The 18,713-nt window shown below is 41.2% G+C and overlaps 1 protein-coding gene across 3 annotated transcripts in view; it reads right to left on the bottom strand.

Moving 5' to 3' along the window:
• PLXNB2 (plexin B2) overlaps nt 1-18,713 on the bottom strand; it is a 251,506-nt gene that overhangs the window by 73,782 nt on the left and 159,011 nt on the right. For all 3 annotated transcript variants that reach the window (XM_031056904.1, XM_005420917.2, XM_031056903.1), the window contains 3 exons: nt 4,112-5,225; nt 2,246-2,428; nt 954-1,076 (listed from right to left, as the gene is read on the bottom strand). In XM_031056904.1, the coding sequence (XP_030912764.1) occupies nt 954-1,076; nt 2,246-2,428; nt 4,112-5,225 (1,420 nt within the window). The remainder of the gene's footprint in view (nt 1-953; nt 1,077-2,245; nt 2,429-4,111; nt 5,226-18,713) is intronic.

Below are 18,713 nucleotides of genomic sequence, written 5' to 3'. Positions count from 1 at the left end.
ATTAATCCCTTTCTGAAACAGCCAGAAAACATTTTTCTTGCACTGTCTTCTCAAATATTCTGCTTTCATTCTCTTTCAGTCCCCTCATTCTCCCTGTGTTAGTGGTGCGGAGCATTTCCATGTTGCATTCCATGTCACTGGCAGGGCTGCAGATGGTCACAGCCTGTCACCCACCTTGTCCTGGAAAGCTGCTGAACAAAGTGTTTGAGGCTGGCAGCTCCAGCCTCCACAAAGAAAAGTGTCAGAAGAGGATTACCCCTGGGGGTGGAGAAGAATCTGGCATCTCTCTCATTTCCTACTTGCTTTTTTCCCTCCCATTTTTTACAGACCTCCATTGTGCCTTCACCTTACAGCAAAGAGAAGGGGCCTAGGAGAGATTGCCCATGCCTTTCCTAGTGAACTTGGACTTTTCCTACTGTACCCAGTTCTCGCAGAAGCTTGAAAGAAAGTGTTTCCCAAATATATAATTCTCTCCATTACTTAGTTTTTGACACTAAGACTCACAAAAACTACTGCTGGCTTTACAGACGTGTTAGTGAGAACCCATCAGGAGAGCATCCTGAGTCCTAAGGTGCCCTTGAAAGGATCTGATGGCAGCCACCGCATCCACTGGTACCCCACACATGCCACACTGAGCGCTGGGGCTGCCTGACCCTGAGGCATGCTGGTGCCAAACATCTCCACTCCATCCCTCCCACAGAGCCTGTATGACAGCTCCAGAGGGGATCTCACTTCCCATTATTCCCTGTCGCTAAGCATCACCGACATTACAGTTCTCCAAGTCACAACAAGTCCATCAGCTTCGACTTGAGAAAGGTCTTCATACACACAGAGTAGGGTGTGTCCCACTAAATAGGGCAATTTCCAGGAACAACTGGAAAATGTATAAATCTCAGGTTAAGTTGCAGAGCAAATAAAAGGGCTGGGACCCTAATGCAAGCAGGACACGTTACCTTGTCTGTCGTCATCACGTACAGATTTTCCTGGGTTTGATCAAGGACCAGGTCCTTCTTTACAGGTTTGTTTAGTTCGATAGTAAGAGAGCTGTACTCAGTTGCAGTGGATGACAGGAACACCTATTTTGTGGAAGAAAAAAAAAAGGTGGTTAATGTTGCCTTTTCCCCACAATTATCATTATATCTGGCTACTGCTGTAAAAGACAATAAAAATGTTTCTAAAAATATATTAAGAACGAAAGGAGGACTAAGGTGAATCTTCAAGAAAGACACTGAGGTGCTGGAGAGTATTCAGAGAAGGGCAACGGAACTGGTGAAGGGTCTGGAGTACATGTCTTATGAGGAACAGCTGAGGGTGTTCAGTCTGGAGAAAGAGAGGTTCACAGGAGACCTTAACACTCTCTACAGTTACCAAAAAGGAGGTTGTAGTGAGGTGGGGGTGATCTCTTCTCACAACTAGCAAGCAAGAGGGAGAGAGGGAAAGGCCTCAACTTGTGCCAGGGGAGGTTCAGATTAGATATTGGGAAATACTTCACAGGAAGTTTTGTTGACCATTGGAACAGGCTGCCCAGGCAACTGGTTAAGTCACCATCCCTGAAGATATTTAAAAGAGATAGAGGTGTGTCACTTAGGGACATAGACTCACAGAATCACAGAATAAGGTTAGAAAATACCTCCAAGATCACAGAGTCCAACAACTAAACTAGTATCACCATGTCCACCACTAAATCATCACATAAGCACCACATCCATATGACTTTCCATGTGGTTTGATGGGACTTGGTAGTGCTAGGTTTAAGGCTGGACATGGCCATCACTCTCCTTCAAGCAAAAGAAGGTGTTTGGTGTTGCAGTCTTGATATTTTAACACCACAAACATGGGAAGCCTTGAGCACCATACAACCAGAATTTATCAGAGCTTCAGCTTGGGCTTTGTATTGCCACCTCTATTCACTGAATGGCCAGAATGACTACAAAATGAAAAGTTGCTCTTAAACCAGTGTGAGTTTGAATAGAGATAAGGCTAAAGCTGTTAGATTACCTAAGGCTGTTTATATAAAGCTCGCAGTAGGTAAGTAATCCTTCAGGAAAAGTGTCATTCAGGCAATGCTAATTCAATCTGTGTATCACATAGCTGAGGTACATCGGAAATTATGTGTCTTTCCTTTGAGATGAAAAAAACCAAGCTCCATGAGAATTTGCTCCTAGTATGAGATCTTATAAATCCCATTTTGACTTTCATAACCTTTTATATATACACCTTCCAGTCTTCCAATCCAGCTGGTTACCTTAAGGATTTTCCCATCTGACGTTCCCAGAAAGGCCACGGTGTGCCCGTTCTCCACGGCCACGGTGACGGCCGTGAGGTTCATCCCTTCCTTCTGCAGCACCGGCTTCTCTACAACGCCATTCCGGCTGCCCAAAAGGTACGGCAGGTGTTCGGAGCCACAGGGGAAGTTTTTGCTTGCGTTCTAACAAGGAATAGCAATACAGAGTGATGTTAAACATTCAGATCACTAATTCCCAGCTAAGAGTGAAGTGCAGCCCTATTGCTAGACAATATAATACCCCTCAGACACTGAAGAGTAGGAAGAGAGAAATTGATTGTCTGGGCATTTGCCCCCAGCCAACAGGCAGTAATCAGATAGCAGCCTGCTAATTGAGAACATCTTCCATGCTTTCACTTTCCAGGAGACACAGGGAGAGAATTTTTTTTCTGTTTCATAATAGCAGCGGTTTAAAAATTAACCAGTTGGTTTAATTAAAATGAACATGTCATAGAGACTGGTTTAACCAACTTTGCCTTGAAGACTGCTATTATAATTGCTGTTTTGTTTCTTACTTTGCTGCAATCCATAAAATAGCAACTCCCTGGCAACTGTCTCATGAACTTCAAAACACTCCCTCTTCACTACGCTTTAATCCTGAGCGGCAGCAAGAGCTACCAGAAGGAAGTTCATTCACACCTTGCCTTTCCTGCTATATTTGGTAACAAAAACATGTTTCTGATCTGAAATCCACACCTTATTTTTGTCAGGAGCCACGGACACTCATCACATTCAGGATTTCTGTGTTTGATGCTCACCCCATATGCAGGGTACTGCAGCAAGTAACACTGGTGGTTTGAAGCAAAATGTGTGATTTTGACTCATCAGTGCTAGTGACTTACTGTGTGGGAGATGGCTTCAGTCTCACAAGATGAAGAATTATGGGTCAATACCAAAAAAAGGTATTCCCATGCCCCATCTCTTCAGCTGTTCACTCCTCTCCCTGGACTATAGCACACCACTTCTCAAGTTGTGGTGAATCAGCTGCTTATGCAAGTGTGTACCTTGCTCAGGCTGAGAAATTAAGACATCCTTTTAAAAGCTGGTTGAGTTATTTTTAAGATGATTCAATTTCTCAACCCATTTTAGGGTTGGCTGCAGTAATGAATGAGTGGCATGCACAAGTGGGGCTTGGGAATAGAGTGATGTGGGCAAAACAATCATAAAGCCAACAGAAATGCTCAAAACTGCCTCTTAGATACAGCCATAGATTGAAGAACAGTAACTGAATGGTTGTAACAGTACTCTTCAAAAACCTTATAGTCAAGGTAATGACAGGCCATAAAAAGATGGCTGTCATGCTATACAAGTATTTTGAGCCACACCAAAATATGAACACCACCTGAATACAGGAAATCTGGGTATTTCAGTTGTCTAACGATACAAATACAAGTGAGAAAAAAATGCTGAATTACAGATACCATCTAAAAGAATCTTAATACCATTTAAGAGCATTGTAAATACATTGACTGAAGCTACAGTTGTCTACAGCGACTACCTGGAAGCTAACCATGTATGTAAAAAATGCCTGCATTTGACTCAATAACTCCTCTACCAGAAGGAGCCCTTTAAAATAAATGCATTTGGGAAAGAAACACTTATCTTTGAGAAAACATCAGATCCTTTCTAAGACACTCAAAATTTTGTCATTTCTTATGTAACCCGGTCCACAACCCCCCCACATTCCATTTCTATAGTAAATCCATCTATTGAGTTTTCAGTCGTCTTAATACAGTTTAGCTCAAAGCCACCCTAAAACATGTTGTTGTATTCTTTCCACAAACTTTACACAGATTCCAAAATGAATAATTATATTTTTCATATTACCAGTCCATGTAATGCACACGGGTTTTCTGCTGAAAAAAGTTTGTAAAATGAGCTGGTATTCTTTTTAGTGTAGCAATCATTCCGGTTTTTTTCCATCTTTTCATTGATCTGCCGCAAGGAAAACACACACATGGCAGATTTTAGAGAGCCGTCATCTTTGTTGACTTTGCTGAAGAGTGCAAGAAGAACTTTGTCATCTGAGGGAGTATCTGCAGGTTGTCCTTGCTGAGCCATGCTCTCAGCCAGTTCTTTTCCAGGGGTAGTGACGTAAGCAGAATGACAGTGGTCATAGGCACCATCCTCATCATCTTTGCAACCCAAGTCCATTTCAAAGTAGGAATAATAATGGGCATCGTCTTTGCACAGACGTGCAATCAGTGTGCGGTTGTTGACAGGTTGTTTCTCTTGCTGATTAAAAATAAAATAAACATAATTTTTATCCTCAAAAACTGCCACAAATTGTTGTGTGCTTGATGAGTGGTAAGCTGACTTAACAGCTGCTGAGTCTGTATACATTTCAAAAATGTCTTTCCCATCCCTGGCGTAAAGCTGCCGAGTGCTGATTATGATGCCATTGTCATTTGGTCCATTCCCTTTCCCAACAAACAGCACCCGGTCGTTATTCAAGGAAGTGATCAGTCCCACAGTTGATACATTCTCATCGTTGCTTGCTACAAAAGACTTTTCTCCACTGCTGTCTACGTAGTACTTCTCGTCGCTAATGTTTTGTAGATCTCTGATGGCACAGATTCCCTTAAAAAGGCTTCCACACACCACAGTTGTATTATCCACTTTGTTCAGCAACAGCAATTTGTTGTAATTGTCAGTCAGTACGGCCTCTTTACATTGATTTTCATCAATGGGAGGTGTGCATTTTTTGTTGTCCTTTCTTGGACCCGTTTCTACAGATCTGATTACTTCCAGGTTTTCTGTAAGCTGATACAGCGCATTTACCACTCCCAAATAGATTATCCCAGTGTCATTATCCACTGTTAGATGATTCAGCTCTGTGGCACTCTGAAAAAATTTCAGTTCCTCATTTCTGGATAAGGTGATGCAAAAAGAGCTCAAGATGGTCAGTGGCCAGATCCATAAAGCCATTTCTATGTAGTACCTAAAAAGGGAAAAAAAATATTAACACAAAAAATATAGAAAAATACAATTTACACAAAACTGAGAAATGTGGAAGATTTTCATTACTTAAATTCACTTATCCTTGTGCATGTGTAGACAGCATGAAGATTATGGAAAGCCTCAAATTCTGTTAATTGCCTAGCAATTTAATCTGTTGGGGAAGGATTTAACAAGGTCATATGTCTAAATGATGATCATATAACCAATTAGATTGATTATATGATTGTGCTAAAGCACAATGAGAACAGCCAATTTGAAACAACATGGAGTGACAAAATGTGGTAGTGCTTGTCCAGACAGCATCATACTGTGTCAATTATTTACTGCTGAGGTTTTAAAAATAATTTGGAGAATCCCAGTTTCAGGTAGCTCCTCCTTAAGAGGAGTGTGTGGGAATTTACATAAAAGTGTTGGAAACATTTTGTATTGTGGGATTTCCCCAGAAAGGAAAAAACCTTCCACTGCAAGCAAAGTCTGGGTCTGGATGCTTTTTGAGAAGGCATTACACTAATCCTTCATTGATCTGAAGCCAGAAGATGGTAGATCCCTTAATATGCAACATTGCCTTTTACTGTTGGTATGCATTAAGCCCCAACACTTTCATTCACTAGAGCACTGCAACTTAATAGTTTCAAATCTGTCTTAAGAACATCACTTAAAAATTTTTTGGCATTATGATTCTGTTACCTTTTTTTTTTTAATCCCTTTCAGAATTGTTAGTTCCCAAGCAGATCACCTTGCTGTTGGAATTAGAAAAAGACCTTCTGAAACTTGTAAGAAGGGTTCTAGCTCTCATCTGAAGAGTTAAATGAGGAGTCTCATCTGACTTCCTGAGGCCTGAACATTTTGTTAATGTTTTCTCAAAGTGTTTAGTTCTGAGAGCAGAAAATAAAAGGTGGCATGCTTGGACACACTCATATTAGGGGGAAAAGATGAATACTGTTTGGAGGAAGATCAAATATAATTCATCATATTTTCATTTTCAAAGTCAGCCATGGGATTCTTTAATCTGATGAGGAAAGAACCTGTAAATTTACAGGGAATCTCAAGTTAAATCTGAAAATATCTGGAATCTAAATAGAAAGGAAACTATTAAAAACACAGAAAAGACAAGAGAAACATTTAACAAAGCAATCTAACAGTCTCATAGGATGAGGAAAAGAACATGAAATGCCAAAACCAGAAACTGAAAAAATAAAACTTTAAAAAATAATAATAAAGAAACCATCCTCCTTTGTCACCTGCTTTGGCAAGAGCAATAGAGTCTGGTGGGATGTGAAAGAGAGTGGCTGAATCATCACTTATACTGGATAACTAAGACTAAATGTTAACAACCTGGATGTCAAAGTATGAACAGGGAAGGAAGGACTTTTGTTGCGAGCATAAGTCATCTGTGAGCTTACCAAACCACCACAGCACTGCCAGCAATGCATAAAGACAATGCCTGTCCTCCAGCATCTGAGTGTGTTTTGCTCCTCTATGGAGAAAATGCATGTGCAATGGTGAGAACAACTGCCCTAAAATCAGAGTGAACTTAACTCTAAATCCCCAAAAACCTACTATGTGTAGCTCAGGATAAATAAAACTAACTTCAAGCTTGTTTTGCTGAAGCTCCTATCATGTACCAAACTGAGTAGCAAGCTATAAAATGATGGCAAAGACAAGAAAGTACATCACCAGCAGCACAAGCTGGACTTTCTAATGATAGATTGAGTTCCTATGACAGCGACCAAGAAAAGGCTAAGACTTATAACCTGTTCTCCAGACACACAGACTTTAGCACATGCTTTGCAATGTAATGACGTGTTGGATCTCTTTACAACAACAGTTGACCTGCTCTAAGGAGCCCAGAGTTCTTCTGAATTCTTCTCTTTTCTTACTGTTCCCAAGGACTTCAATTTTCCAGCTTTGATCCTATCTTACTTCTCCACTGCTAAATGATATGTGATAATGCTTGTCATCTACTTTCAAATATTATCCCTTACAGTTATCTGCAACGGAATAAAAAAACAGCTTGACACACTACTGCAGTGTTTTTTCACACCAGTTTTATCACTCTATTACCTATTGTACAAGGATCAAATGCAGAATTGAGATTAATTTGTTCCCACTTTTCTCACAAGGTAATTATTTTTAGATTATTATATTCTCTGCTCTCAGTCAAAGAAACCCCTATAAATAGCTCTACTTACAAAATGTGCCTTAAATGAATGGAAAATAATTCATTGTACCTTAATTTCAGTACTCGGTTCCCCTCCATGTTCCTGTATTTCAGGGGATTGAAAAAACCAATTTTGTCCATTGGTGGCACCCAGGACACAAAGGCTGCACGTGCAATGCTCCTGCCTTTGTCCCAGGAGAACAAAGAGTCTTGCTGGTCCATGCCAGAACCAGAACTTAATAAAAAGTACATTTTGCATGTCTAGACCAGTCTCTTAGAGAAGTAATTAATTCTCTGTATAAAAATGGGTAATGCTTCCTCCCTACTATTTTCTGCCTTGTTTACTTCTAAAATTTTTGACTTAAATTATTCAGAACTACATGCACTCTCCATTAATAATGCCTTATCTTTGTTTGGTTATTTGTTTGTTTTTTGTTATTTACTCCCTGCCACTCCTGTGTCATGCCAACTCCCATCAGATTAGCTCAGATCTCTATGCAAGGTAACAGTTCAGTTCATCATTCTCTATACTTATTAGTTTCACTTTCCATACTGTCACCAAAGTAAATAGTAAACAAAAATTAAATACACTATGAAGACATTCAGAATTAAACTCTCCTTCACTTATCAAATAGCAGGCTTAAGAAAATTTAAAAAGTAAATAGAATGAAATGAGATTAACTACAACCACAGGCCACTTTCACCTATTTTTAACTTAATTGGGAAGAAGCAGCTGGAAGAATCCTTCTATGACCAGCTGGTGTGATAAGAATGCCAGAGCTGCTATTAACACAGGTGCTGCACTGAATTAGCTGCTCTGGGAATGTATCAAGAAGCAGTCTCCTGCTGTGAAAAACTTCCGTTCTAAATGAACAAGTTGCAGAAACACAAGAGAAAAGGTGTAAGAAGCACAGGCTGGAGCACGGAATCCATGATGCTCTGCACAGAAAATGTATTTCCAATGGCTTAACCACACACTGTATTTACACACAGGCCTGGGTGGTTTATTCTAAGTCATGCCCTGGTCCTGAGAGCTGCCATACAGTCTCCACCCACAATTTGCACTTAGTTTTAAGCCCTTAGCAGATTCAGGATAAAAGAAAACCAACAGAGCATTTGCCTACATAATTTGTTTTCTCTCCCAAAGTCTTGTCTCCATCCAGCCTCTTGTCCCCTCTACTGCTTCCTACAAGAAATATGAAATTCTAGAATTTATGTGCAGGAAACACAGGGCACCCAGGAGAACACTTCATACAGGGGAACTGCCATAAAGTGACACCATGTTGGTAATCACACAACTACCAGAGCTCTGCCTCACAAATATCAGTTTTAAAGCAAGTACCCATAACTTTGTATCTTTCTACTCATGCAAGACCAATAACCTTAAATAACACCCACTTCTTCAAAAGGCATGCAGAAAAAGGAGCATCTGTAATCTACAAGCGCACAGTGAGCTTCAAATTGACTTTACATTATTATAAACAACCCTAAGAACTAGCACTAGCACCGTGCTGACGTGGACTTGGCAGGTGTTCTCCTTCAGTGTAAAATCATCTGCTGTGCCTGAACACAGGAACTTTCAACTTTCCAGCCATTCCCCATCACCTTAGCCTTTGATATATCTTTAGCTTTATGCTAATTAGTTTCTTATATTTGCTTCAGCTGAAGTGAAAGAATACCAAATTTTATCTGAAACTGGAATACCTGAGAACTAAAACAAGTGTTATTCCCAAAAAACAACAGACAAGAAAATCTTCACTGAAGGAATAATCTCACCATTTTAGCTTCTGTGGTTTTTCTGCAGAGTGTTTCTTCATTAATCACATATATACTTAATTAAGCCCTACTACATCCTCTCACCCAGACAAAATTTTTTACTTGAAATTCTGGTCAAGAGACAAGCACTTTTGCCAAGCAAGGCAGGTGCTTGCTTTAATGGCAAGAGATGCAGAAAACTGTGGTTCTCCCAGCAAACTTTCCCTTAATCAGAGGGACTACAAAAGATGTACAAGGCACTTAAACTGGAAAAAAAAATTGATAAAAAAAGACTCAAAAATTGTGACATAAAAAAGGTAATATCCAAAGAATGCACTCCAACAGTGTGGCTATTTGGGGAAAGATGAATGAAGATTCTCTTCTATCTCATTTTGAGTAACTTTTTATCTTTTATTAAGTGTGCCAAAGGTTGAAAAGAATTCAGCTTTCAGTTTTGGACTCAAAAGAGTCGAAAAAGAAACTGGAAAATACATGAGAAGCAAGGGATAAGCAGATTTTCAGTCTGGATTTCAAAGCTTCTACTTCTGAAAGAGCTGTAGGTAAATGTAAACTCTTCCTCAGTTACAACTTTGACTAATATTTCCTAAAACAAATGAGCAATGGAGCTCCCTGGTTCAGAGAATGAATCACCTGAAACATCACTGCAGAATTCAAACCCTTTTCACAAGAGCATGGCAACATACTGGAAAGGTTTTGGACAGAGAGGAACAACTCTGTTGGTATACTGTGCCACACATCCAAAATTGGTAGAACCAGTGAGAATAGTGATGACTGTGATGGTGTCCATCCCTGTAGTTGTGTCAGTTTGCTGTTAGCAGATGGGACCTGTGGGTCAGAAAACCGTGGGAGCTCATGCTGTGGAGAATGAGAAACCAATATCCACTTGATTAGATGTTGTGATAGCCTGTACTGCTCAAAAGGAGCAATTTTCCTTCCCTTTCACTTCTCAAAACACAATTTGCTAAGATGTATAGACCATTTTCATATGGAACAAAAAATCCCATCAGGTAAAACTGCCTGTAAACTGGTAACATATGGACAAATACCTTAATACTCTTTCTATTCCTGGTGTAGAAGACGAAAGTTTTGCTTGTTTTCACAAGACAAATTTTCAAGTGTTTTCTTTTTTCTTTTTTTATTTTGAGTAATTTTCAATAATACAAGATTTTTTTTAATATGTGCAACAATTATATTGACATGGTTCTGTTACAAGGACTAGTTGAAAATTATGGATTTGCCAAGGAAATAATGCAGGCCCTGTGCATTCTGTTGCTGTTTCCTGCAGTCCCAGGGAAAACAAATGGAAGACACATGGAAACACAAATTCAGGTTACTGAAAACCTGGGTTTCTTATATCAAGAATAAGCTGTGGTGCCCACTAAATCACTCTGTCACTCCATTCCTTGGCTAAACAGGCTGAGAAAAATATTATGAAAGGAGCAGGGGTTGAGATAAGGACAGGGAGATATCACTCATCAATTACTGTCACAGGTAAAACAGCTGCAACTTAGGGAAATTATTTTAATTTGTTGCCAATTAAAATCAGGGAAGGATAATGAGAATTGAAACTAAACTTTAAAAAACCTTTTCCCCACACCCTCCCTTTTTCCTGGGCTCAGTTTTACTCCCAAGGTCTCTACTTTCTCACTGCAAGCAGTGCAGAGAGGTGGGGAATGGGAGCTGCAGTCAGTTCATCACATCTCTGCCACTCCCTCCTTGTCACACTCTTCCCCTGCTCCAGCATGTGTTCTGTCCCGCATGAGACAGTCCTTCATGGCCTTCTCCAAAGTGATTCCTACCCATGGGCTGCTGTTCTTCATGAACTTTTCCAGAGTGGATCCCTTCCACAAGGTGCAGTCCTTCAGGAACAGACTGCTCCAGTGCAGGGCCCCCACAGGGTGACAGATCCTGCCAGCAAACCCGCTGCAGTGTGGCTCCTCTCTCCAAAGGCCACAGGTCCTGCCAGGAGCCTGCTCCAGTATGAGCTTCCCACAGGGTCACATTCTTTGGTCTGGGCTCCTCCAGGGGCTGCAGGTGGATCTCTGCTCCCCCTGTTCCTCCCTGGGCTGCAGGGGCACAGCTGCCTCCCCATGGCCTGCACCACGGGCTGCAGGGGAATCCCAGCTCTGGTACCTGGAGCACCTCCTGCCTCCCCATCTTCCTTCACTGACTTTGGTGTCTAAAGAGTTGTTTGTCTCACCTTTTTTTACTACTCTCTCCTTGCTTCTGTTGCACAGCAGTTTTTTCCCCTTAAACCTGTTAGCCCCAAGCAGCTTGGCCCTGACCAGTCCAGGTCTGTTTGGAGCTGGCTGGCATTGGCTCTGTTGGACATGGATGGGGGAAGCTTCTGGCAGCTTCTCACAGAAAACATCCCTATAGTCCCCATTACCAAATCCTTGCTATGCAAACCCAATATACCTAAACCATGGTTTCATCTGTCAAGAATGAGTTGTACTTTGGTCCAAAAGGGAGTGAATCTATGTCTTGTGCCTACATCATCAGCAGAGGCCAGCAGTGTCTGGGAGAGGAGGGTATGCACTTCCCATGCTTCCCCTGGGAAACAGGCATGAGCAAGATGTTTCCATCACTCTGGAAACTCTCATCTTTCAGAAGATCTGAGATATCAGCAGCAGAAAGATCTAGATAACCTACTGCCTGAGATAACCCATTAACCCAAGTGGACACTGCAGCATCCTACAGCTGGGTGAGCTGGGAGCTCAAGGGCTCAAGGGCAAAGGGATGTATTTAAAAGGATGAGGAAATATTGTATGAGCAAGATGATCCAAAGGGAATTTTAAGGACCTTTTTTTTTTTATTTGCTTACATCGTTATCAATCTTCACACAAGTTTAAAAAAATGAGTTTTGGGAACCTGAAGCACCAATTATTTACCAAAGATCACCACATCGTTTTCATGTCTCATAGGCTTTAAAGAGGTAGGGAGGGGATTAAACAGGGTGGTATCTCATCCAGCTCTAGTATTCCTGGCAACTACAACAAAACACTATTGCTGCATACCTCCAAGCCAAACAGAGATGTTTTCTTGTCCCACCTTAGAAAAGGTTTCTCCAGGCTTGCAATGGTACTAACAGCTGAGGAACACAACTGCCTTTTACAGTAGGTTCTGCATCCATCAGCATCCCAGCATACCTCTGACAAGGACTCTCATGAACTTTGTGCAAAATTCGCAGGATTGTGTTAAAAGTTTAAGAGAGGCAAACAGCTAGAAAATTCAGAATTCATATTAATAATTATGTTATTAGCTTCAAGCTAAATTAATTACATTGTTAGTAGTTGGAATCAAAACCTTTCATCCATGCACATCTGAACTTTAAAGTATTTAATATTCTGATCCAGATCCAAATTCAGAGGAAGAGGGAGCCATGTGAGCCTTAATTTTTCAACTAGGAGTCACTCAAAAGAGCATTAACAACAGGTAATGAGGACTCAGAAAATGCATACTTAAAAAATTTTGCTATTGCACTCCAGAACTTCCAATAATGTCCTGTTTCTGCAACATCAGCAGGTAAACAAAAGAGAAGAGTAGCACTTGGCAGATTTATATGCACTCTTCGAAGCAGAGACTCAAATGAATTCCCTGGTTCATTTCAGTCAGACCTGGCAACGTTTCGATTTTGAAAATCTTTTATGGCATAGATTCTGCCATAGTCCAAGGACAGGTTTTTTGGCTGGTCTTAGAAATCAAAATAAAATTTCTTTTAAGTGAAAATACTTTCAAGATTTTACAGTGCCAAGCAGCTTAAGAAGAAAAAGTCAATAAAAACAGCTGCTGTGGAGAGACCTCATTTGACAGCATTCACTACCAGCAATTACAGATTATAAACCACTCTGAGACAAGGTTAGCTTATACCAGAAAGGTCTCTTTAAATCCTATTTTTTATTATGAAGACAAGTGTTCATATTATCATTCCAGTTCAGAGGTTGCACATTCACAGTCCAGCCCCACTAATGCAGGCAGAAGCATACAGAGAGAAGAGAAACACTCCAGAAGCAGACCTGCTTTCATGCCTTCCTGGACCACACCTCCCGTTCAGTTTGGCCCTCTACATTCATCCCTCCATCTTTTCTGCTTTCTCTCAGTAGCAATGAAGCACTCATTTCAATGAGGCCTCACTTTCTCAAGTGTTACAAAGATGTAGTTGATCAGTAAGAAAAGCAGCTGAGTGACGTGTTTCATAGCAAGCAGCTGACTTGTCAGGAATCTGAACCCACAGAATCTCCTCTTTGACATGCTTTGTGATTTTGCTGAAGCCATGAGATCTCCTAATGAACAAAACTTACGATTTTATTCTTATCTACAATCTCATTGAGCACTAATCCCAATGACACCCTATGGACTAACACCCAGCTGAATCAGCCTGCAGTCAGCACAGGGCCACAGGCCACTCCAGGCACTCCCAAAGCCACTTACACTTTTACCCTACCTGATCCTGCAAATGGCCAAACTTGATTTGGCTGCAAGGGTAAACACCTGCTGCAGCTGCCTGAGCTTCAAGGGGGGGATGAGTTCCTGTAGCAACCACTATACAAGGCAGCCACAGAAGCCCAGCAGAAAGGAGGGATGCCTCATGCACACTCACCAGCTCCATGTAATCCCTAGGTTATTTAATCCCTTCTGCAAACCAGAAAAAAAATATTCTTTTCTTTTAGCCGGTGAACATGCAGAAAATGAGAGTCTGGAGCATGGGAGGGAAAGCCCAGGGAGTTAGGATAGTGCTGATTTGCAGGCTTTCCTTGCACCAATAAGGGTATTACAGCACAAGGAAAAAAATGCATTTATACTGATAGTAAAAGGAGACTCTGTGTCACCAGCTCCATGCTACAACAACGAACTGCTTGTTTTCAGTGCTATAAGGTCATCTTCAAGGACTGGTTTTGGACGTCCCCTGGAAGAAGCCAGAAAGGAGGCGGATTTTCTTCCAGCGTGGGGGAATCTGAGCATGACCATGTGGAAACAAACACAAAGTATTCTGGCTCCTTCCTTGCCAGAACCAGTTCTTCTGTGTAATTAACCTTGTAATTAACCATTTATCACATGCACAAAGAAATACTCAAGTCAAAAGGACACTTCCAGCATGCATGAATTCAAACTGGGAGTTCACAGGCAGGCAATTGGTCTCACCGTCCCCTCCAAGCAGAAGCCCCAAACCACACTGAGATGTCCAGTGCAGCTGCAGCCTTTGCAGCCACCCCAGCCCCTGTGTCAGCAGCCTGAACCTGCATGTACCCCTTGCTGACTTGAGCACAGCCAGAGGAGAGCTGCAAAGAGCCAGGATTTCCTCACTATGATATGACTGTACAGAACAGCACACAGACATTTAAAGCTCTGCAGAATTTTGGCATGAGGCAGAGCCAACATTTTTGTCTCCCTGTTATATTACAGTGTCATAGGGCTTAATAGAAGCATCATGTATAAACTGCAAAGATAATGCCATATGAAATTGATCCTATAAATCGCTGGGGTAAATAAATTTTAACTCATAAATTAATGAAATGCAAATATGGTGAGTAATGCAAAAAAATCCTTCCAATTCTACCTCTCACTTGGTAGTGCGTCTCTGGGTGATTCCCTGTCTCATCACCGTGCTGTCTTCCTACTCTTCTGTTTCTCTTTATTTTGTTTTTGTATTTGGGTTTAACAGATCCCTGCATTCTTAATTTTCACGTATTTATCTGTCTGTGCCAGTGATTTATCCAGGGCTACTGAGACATGGGACAAAAGCTCTATGAAAATGGGAAGCTATTGACCACACTCAATAGAGTGCTATAATATACATTGTACTCAGGCAGCTGATAATGCAAGCACAAAGAGAGAGGGGTAGATGGGGAAAACTCTTGGAACAGAAAGTTTATTGATTGTCAGGAGCTAAGAAACACATAGAGGAGGAATAGAGAATTTTCCTGGCTTCTGCTACTGGAGATAAATCATAGGCGTTTATCTGGCTTGTCTTTCTTGAAATCTTTTAAACTTTCATTTGGACCATTTGTATCATCACGTTGGTGTTGCTGATTTTGATCACTCTGAGATTAAAGTGAATTTTTTTTCTCTCTATCCTTCAAATTAATGTTCATGACAGCTTTTAAAAAGCCCTTTTATTTTTCTTACGTTACACATCTTTTCTCATCTTCTTACAGCTCCTCCTCCCACCACCTTATTTTCTTTTTTTCTTAGGCACAGCCTCCAAGTTTTCCTCGCTTACAGTTGCTGCTACAACAGCCTGAGGGGGGGGGGAGGGAAATAAAGGAACAGGAGCCTCAAGTGATTTTCAGATCTCAATGGGGATCTCAGACATACTGCCTTATTGACTTCCTATCTCTTTTCAAACCTCACCTGGAAACACCTCTTTTGTTTCTTGACTGCTTTTTCCTTCTCCTTTGTTTCTTACTGCTCTCTCAGAAGCAAGAAAAACGCAGTGAGACATGCTTAACTTGGTGACACCTGCTGATACCCTCCATACTCAGAGCTCACTCCAGCTTGGGGAGTGGGAGGAATGAGTGTGCAGAAGAGATGGTGCTGATGAAGTGGAGTCCTGCCTCAGGGAGCCACGAAGATTGTCTGATACAGATGGAGCCACCCAGCAGAAACAACAAACTGTGGGGGCTGCTTGTGCTCACAGACAGATAACTCCCGCAGCTGAGAATGGAGCTGGGACAAGATGGGGAGACACACAACAGCAGGGCAGAAAGAGCTTGGAGAAGCAGAATCATAGCAAGAAAGGGCACATGGTAAACATTTGGTAAGGCTTTTAAGGGGATATGAGTAGAATAGAATCCCCAAGAAAGGTGCCTGCAGGAAATTGAACATGCTAAAATAAACACCATACACAGTCTAAAGGGTTAAGGACAAATATGGAGCAGGCTCCATGTTCCAAGTCACATTTGATTGCACTTACTCATTTAGCTATTGTGGATTTTGGCTGCCACAAGTGAAAAAAAGATAATTGCAGCATTTTCACTTGTGTTTAGCTTTTCCTGGTGTTTTGTTGTTGTTGTTATTTTGTTTTTGTTTTCATAAACATACAAGGCTCATCTTTTGTGAAGAATGAATGAATGAATGGGGTGGCCCCAGCTCTAAGAAAACAGTGCTGACTTGCGCTGATCCAACCTGTCTGGACAGACACTCTGTGCACTTCTATGTACTTCCATTGTATTTCCCTCCAAACTTATATAGCTAGTTAACCAGTAATTTGCATGAAGGTGACAGCAGCACCCACCTGTGTCTATTTACTTAAGGGCCTGTCAGCGAAAGAGTTGTAAACTCCCATTTTATGGATGCATAACACAGTCATAAAACGCGTTTTCCTTGTTTCAGAAGTGTCCAACACAGGGACACTTATTTCAAAATAGGAGCATGATACAGTGCATGATTAAAGTGTATTGCTGCCTATTTCACACCAGTCTCTGCCTAACCCCTCCAAAACAGAGGTCCTTCTTTTAAAATTACAAGTCATCAGTCACGCTGAGGACAAGACTGCAATCTCCACAGAACAGCTCTCACACACGTGCAACAGACACAAATAAAAGCAGTCAGTTGTAACAGGTGGGCTCTGAACCCACTCCAGTTGAACTTGCCAGCTGGGCCAGGGCCTGTCATGGCCTGCCTTGGGGGTTCTAGGAGAATGTAGGTGATGTACAAACTTACTGAGAATCGTAGAATGGTTTGAGATGGAAGACCCTTTCAAAGATCATCAAGTCCAACTTCCCTGCTCTGAGCAGGGACACCTTGCAATAGACCAGGCTGCTCAAAACCCCTTCCAACCTGGCCTTGAACAACTTCCATGGATGGGACATCCACAACCTCTCTGGGTAACCTATTCCTACTTCTCACCAGCCTCATCATGAAGAATTCTTATGTCTAATCTAAATCTATCCTCTTTCAGTTTAAAACCATTGTCCTTATCCTGTCACTAGAGGTCCTGGTAAAAAGCCACTCCATTTTTCCTATGAGTCCCCATTAAGCACTGAACAGGCCTCTCCACTCCTGCAGAGTGCAATTTTTGCTTGGAAATGCTGCTGCCCAGTAGGTACATATACATATATGATCCTTTCCACCCTGAAAATATCATGGATCTAAGTCTTACAATTTGTCTGTATAATTACTGGTCCCAGATTTACAATCTTCTCTTGTTTCCTCAATGGCTTTTGAGAACCAAAAGTCATGCTTCTAAAGAGGATGCAATTTGAGAGGATGCAATCAGAGGATGCAATTTGAGATGCATGGAAGCAAATAGTAACAGGCAAGCAGACTGGCCCTTCCCCTCCTACCATTAACAACCCACTGGTCGGAGGATTTATTTATCTGCTTGCTGTTTGCATGATCAAACCATTCTCAAATAGTATTTTAACCTAAAACAACTGCAAGATTCAGAAATGTATCTTTAAAAAGAAAAAGGAAAGGAAAAAACCTTCTTGTTTCTGCTGTGCATAGAGCATCTGGTTTCAGTTTTCTAACACTCTGAGCTGACTCTTCCTAAGAACTGCTAACTCTAAACCCTTGGCCTTTGACTGAGGAGCTGGGCTAACCATGTTCAAACAAAAGAGCAGCAATTTCCAAACTTCTGGCAGCACAGTGCATCCTTAACCTATTGCTTAAATAGATGCTGCCAAGGCGTCCCTGTGAAAAAAACCATGACAAAAGATGCACACCCACAAGTAAAGCCATGCAAACTCTTGCTACTTTCTTAGCAGAGGAGCTGCAGGACAAATTGGGCACAGCATCTGCTTCACCCAAAGTCCTGCCTATGGTGATCCCACTTCCAGACCCCGCTGTGTTTTGATGTTTGAATAAATGCAAAAATTGGCTGTCCACCTTGTGAAACAGTCAATGCTAACAAGTGGAAAAGAGGTCTCAACCAAAACTGCTGCTGCAGAGCTCAGTGGAATTCTCATTGAAAGAAGATGAGTTTCTTCCACGTGTTTCTACTGGGATGGAGAGGTCACTGCAGAGCTGCTCAGCAGCTGGTGGGAGTATTTTTCTTCTCACTGCTAAGTGCATTTGGATACATGAGTTAGCAGAGCCAATAAGGGCCAGCTACACTATATGAGGGAAATAGAGAGCAGTGTAAATCCTCCTCCTTGCATGACCAGTTTCATCCCACAAGACTAATTATCAGGCAACCTCCAAAGAATTCTGTTGGGCAGATTTCATCATGCATCTTCTGAGCTCTTAGGCTAAATGTTTCTTTTACAGCACCCAGTGATGTGGTTAAAAGGTCTAAGCCAAGTATATTTTATGATTGCTTTGTACATCAGGTACTTTGGTGTATATATTTCAAATTTGAATTTACAGTAGCTGCTTCATGTATTTAGAAATTTTGTACAGTAGATAAACTCTAAATTCAAACACAGTCTACACTTTCTATTGGAGAATATATATCTAGGAAAGTCTTCAAACACAATCACCATATATAAACACTTTCAACTCTTTAAAAGCAAATAAGATGAAAATTTATAGGGGTATATTAAGACAAAGTTTATTGTGCTGACGTGTAAGGATAACAGGAAATATGCC

The sequence above is a fragment of the Geospiza fortis genome, unplaced genomic scaffold (genome assembly GCF_000277835.1).
Source record: "Geospiza fortis unplaced genomic scaffold, GeoFor_1.0 scaffold195, whole genome shotgun sequence".
NCBI classification, from domain to species: Eukaryota; Metazoa; Chordata; class Aves; order Passeriformes; family Thraupidae; genus Geospiza; species Geospiza fortis.
The sequence above is the reverse complement of the archived record's forward strand: the minus strand, read 5'-3'. Positions and strand labels throughout refer to the sequence as shown.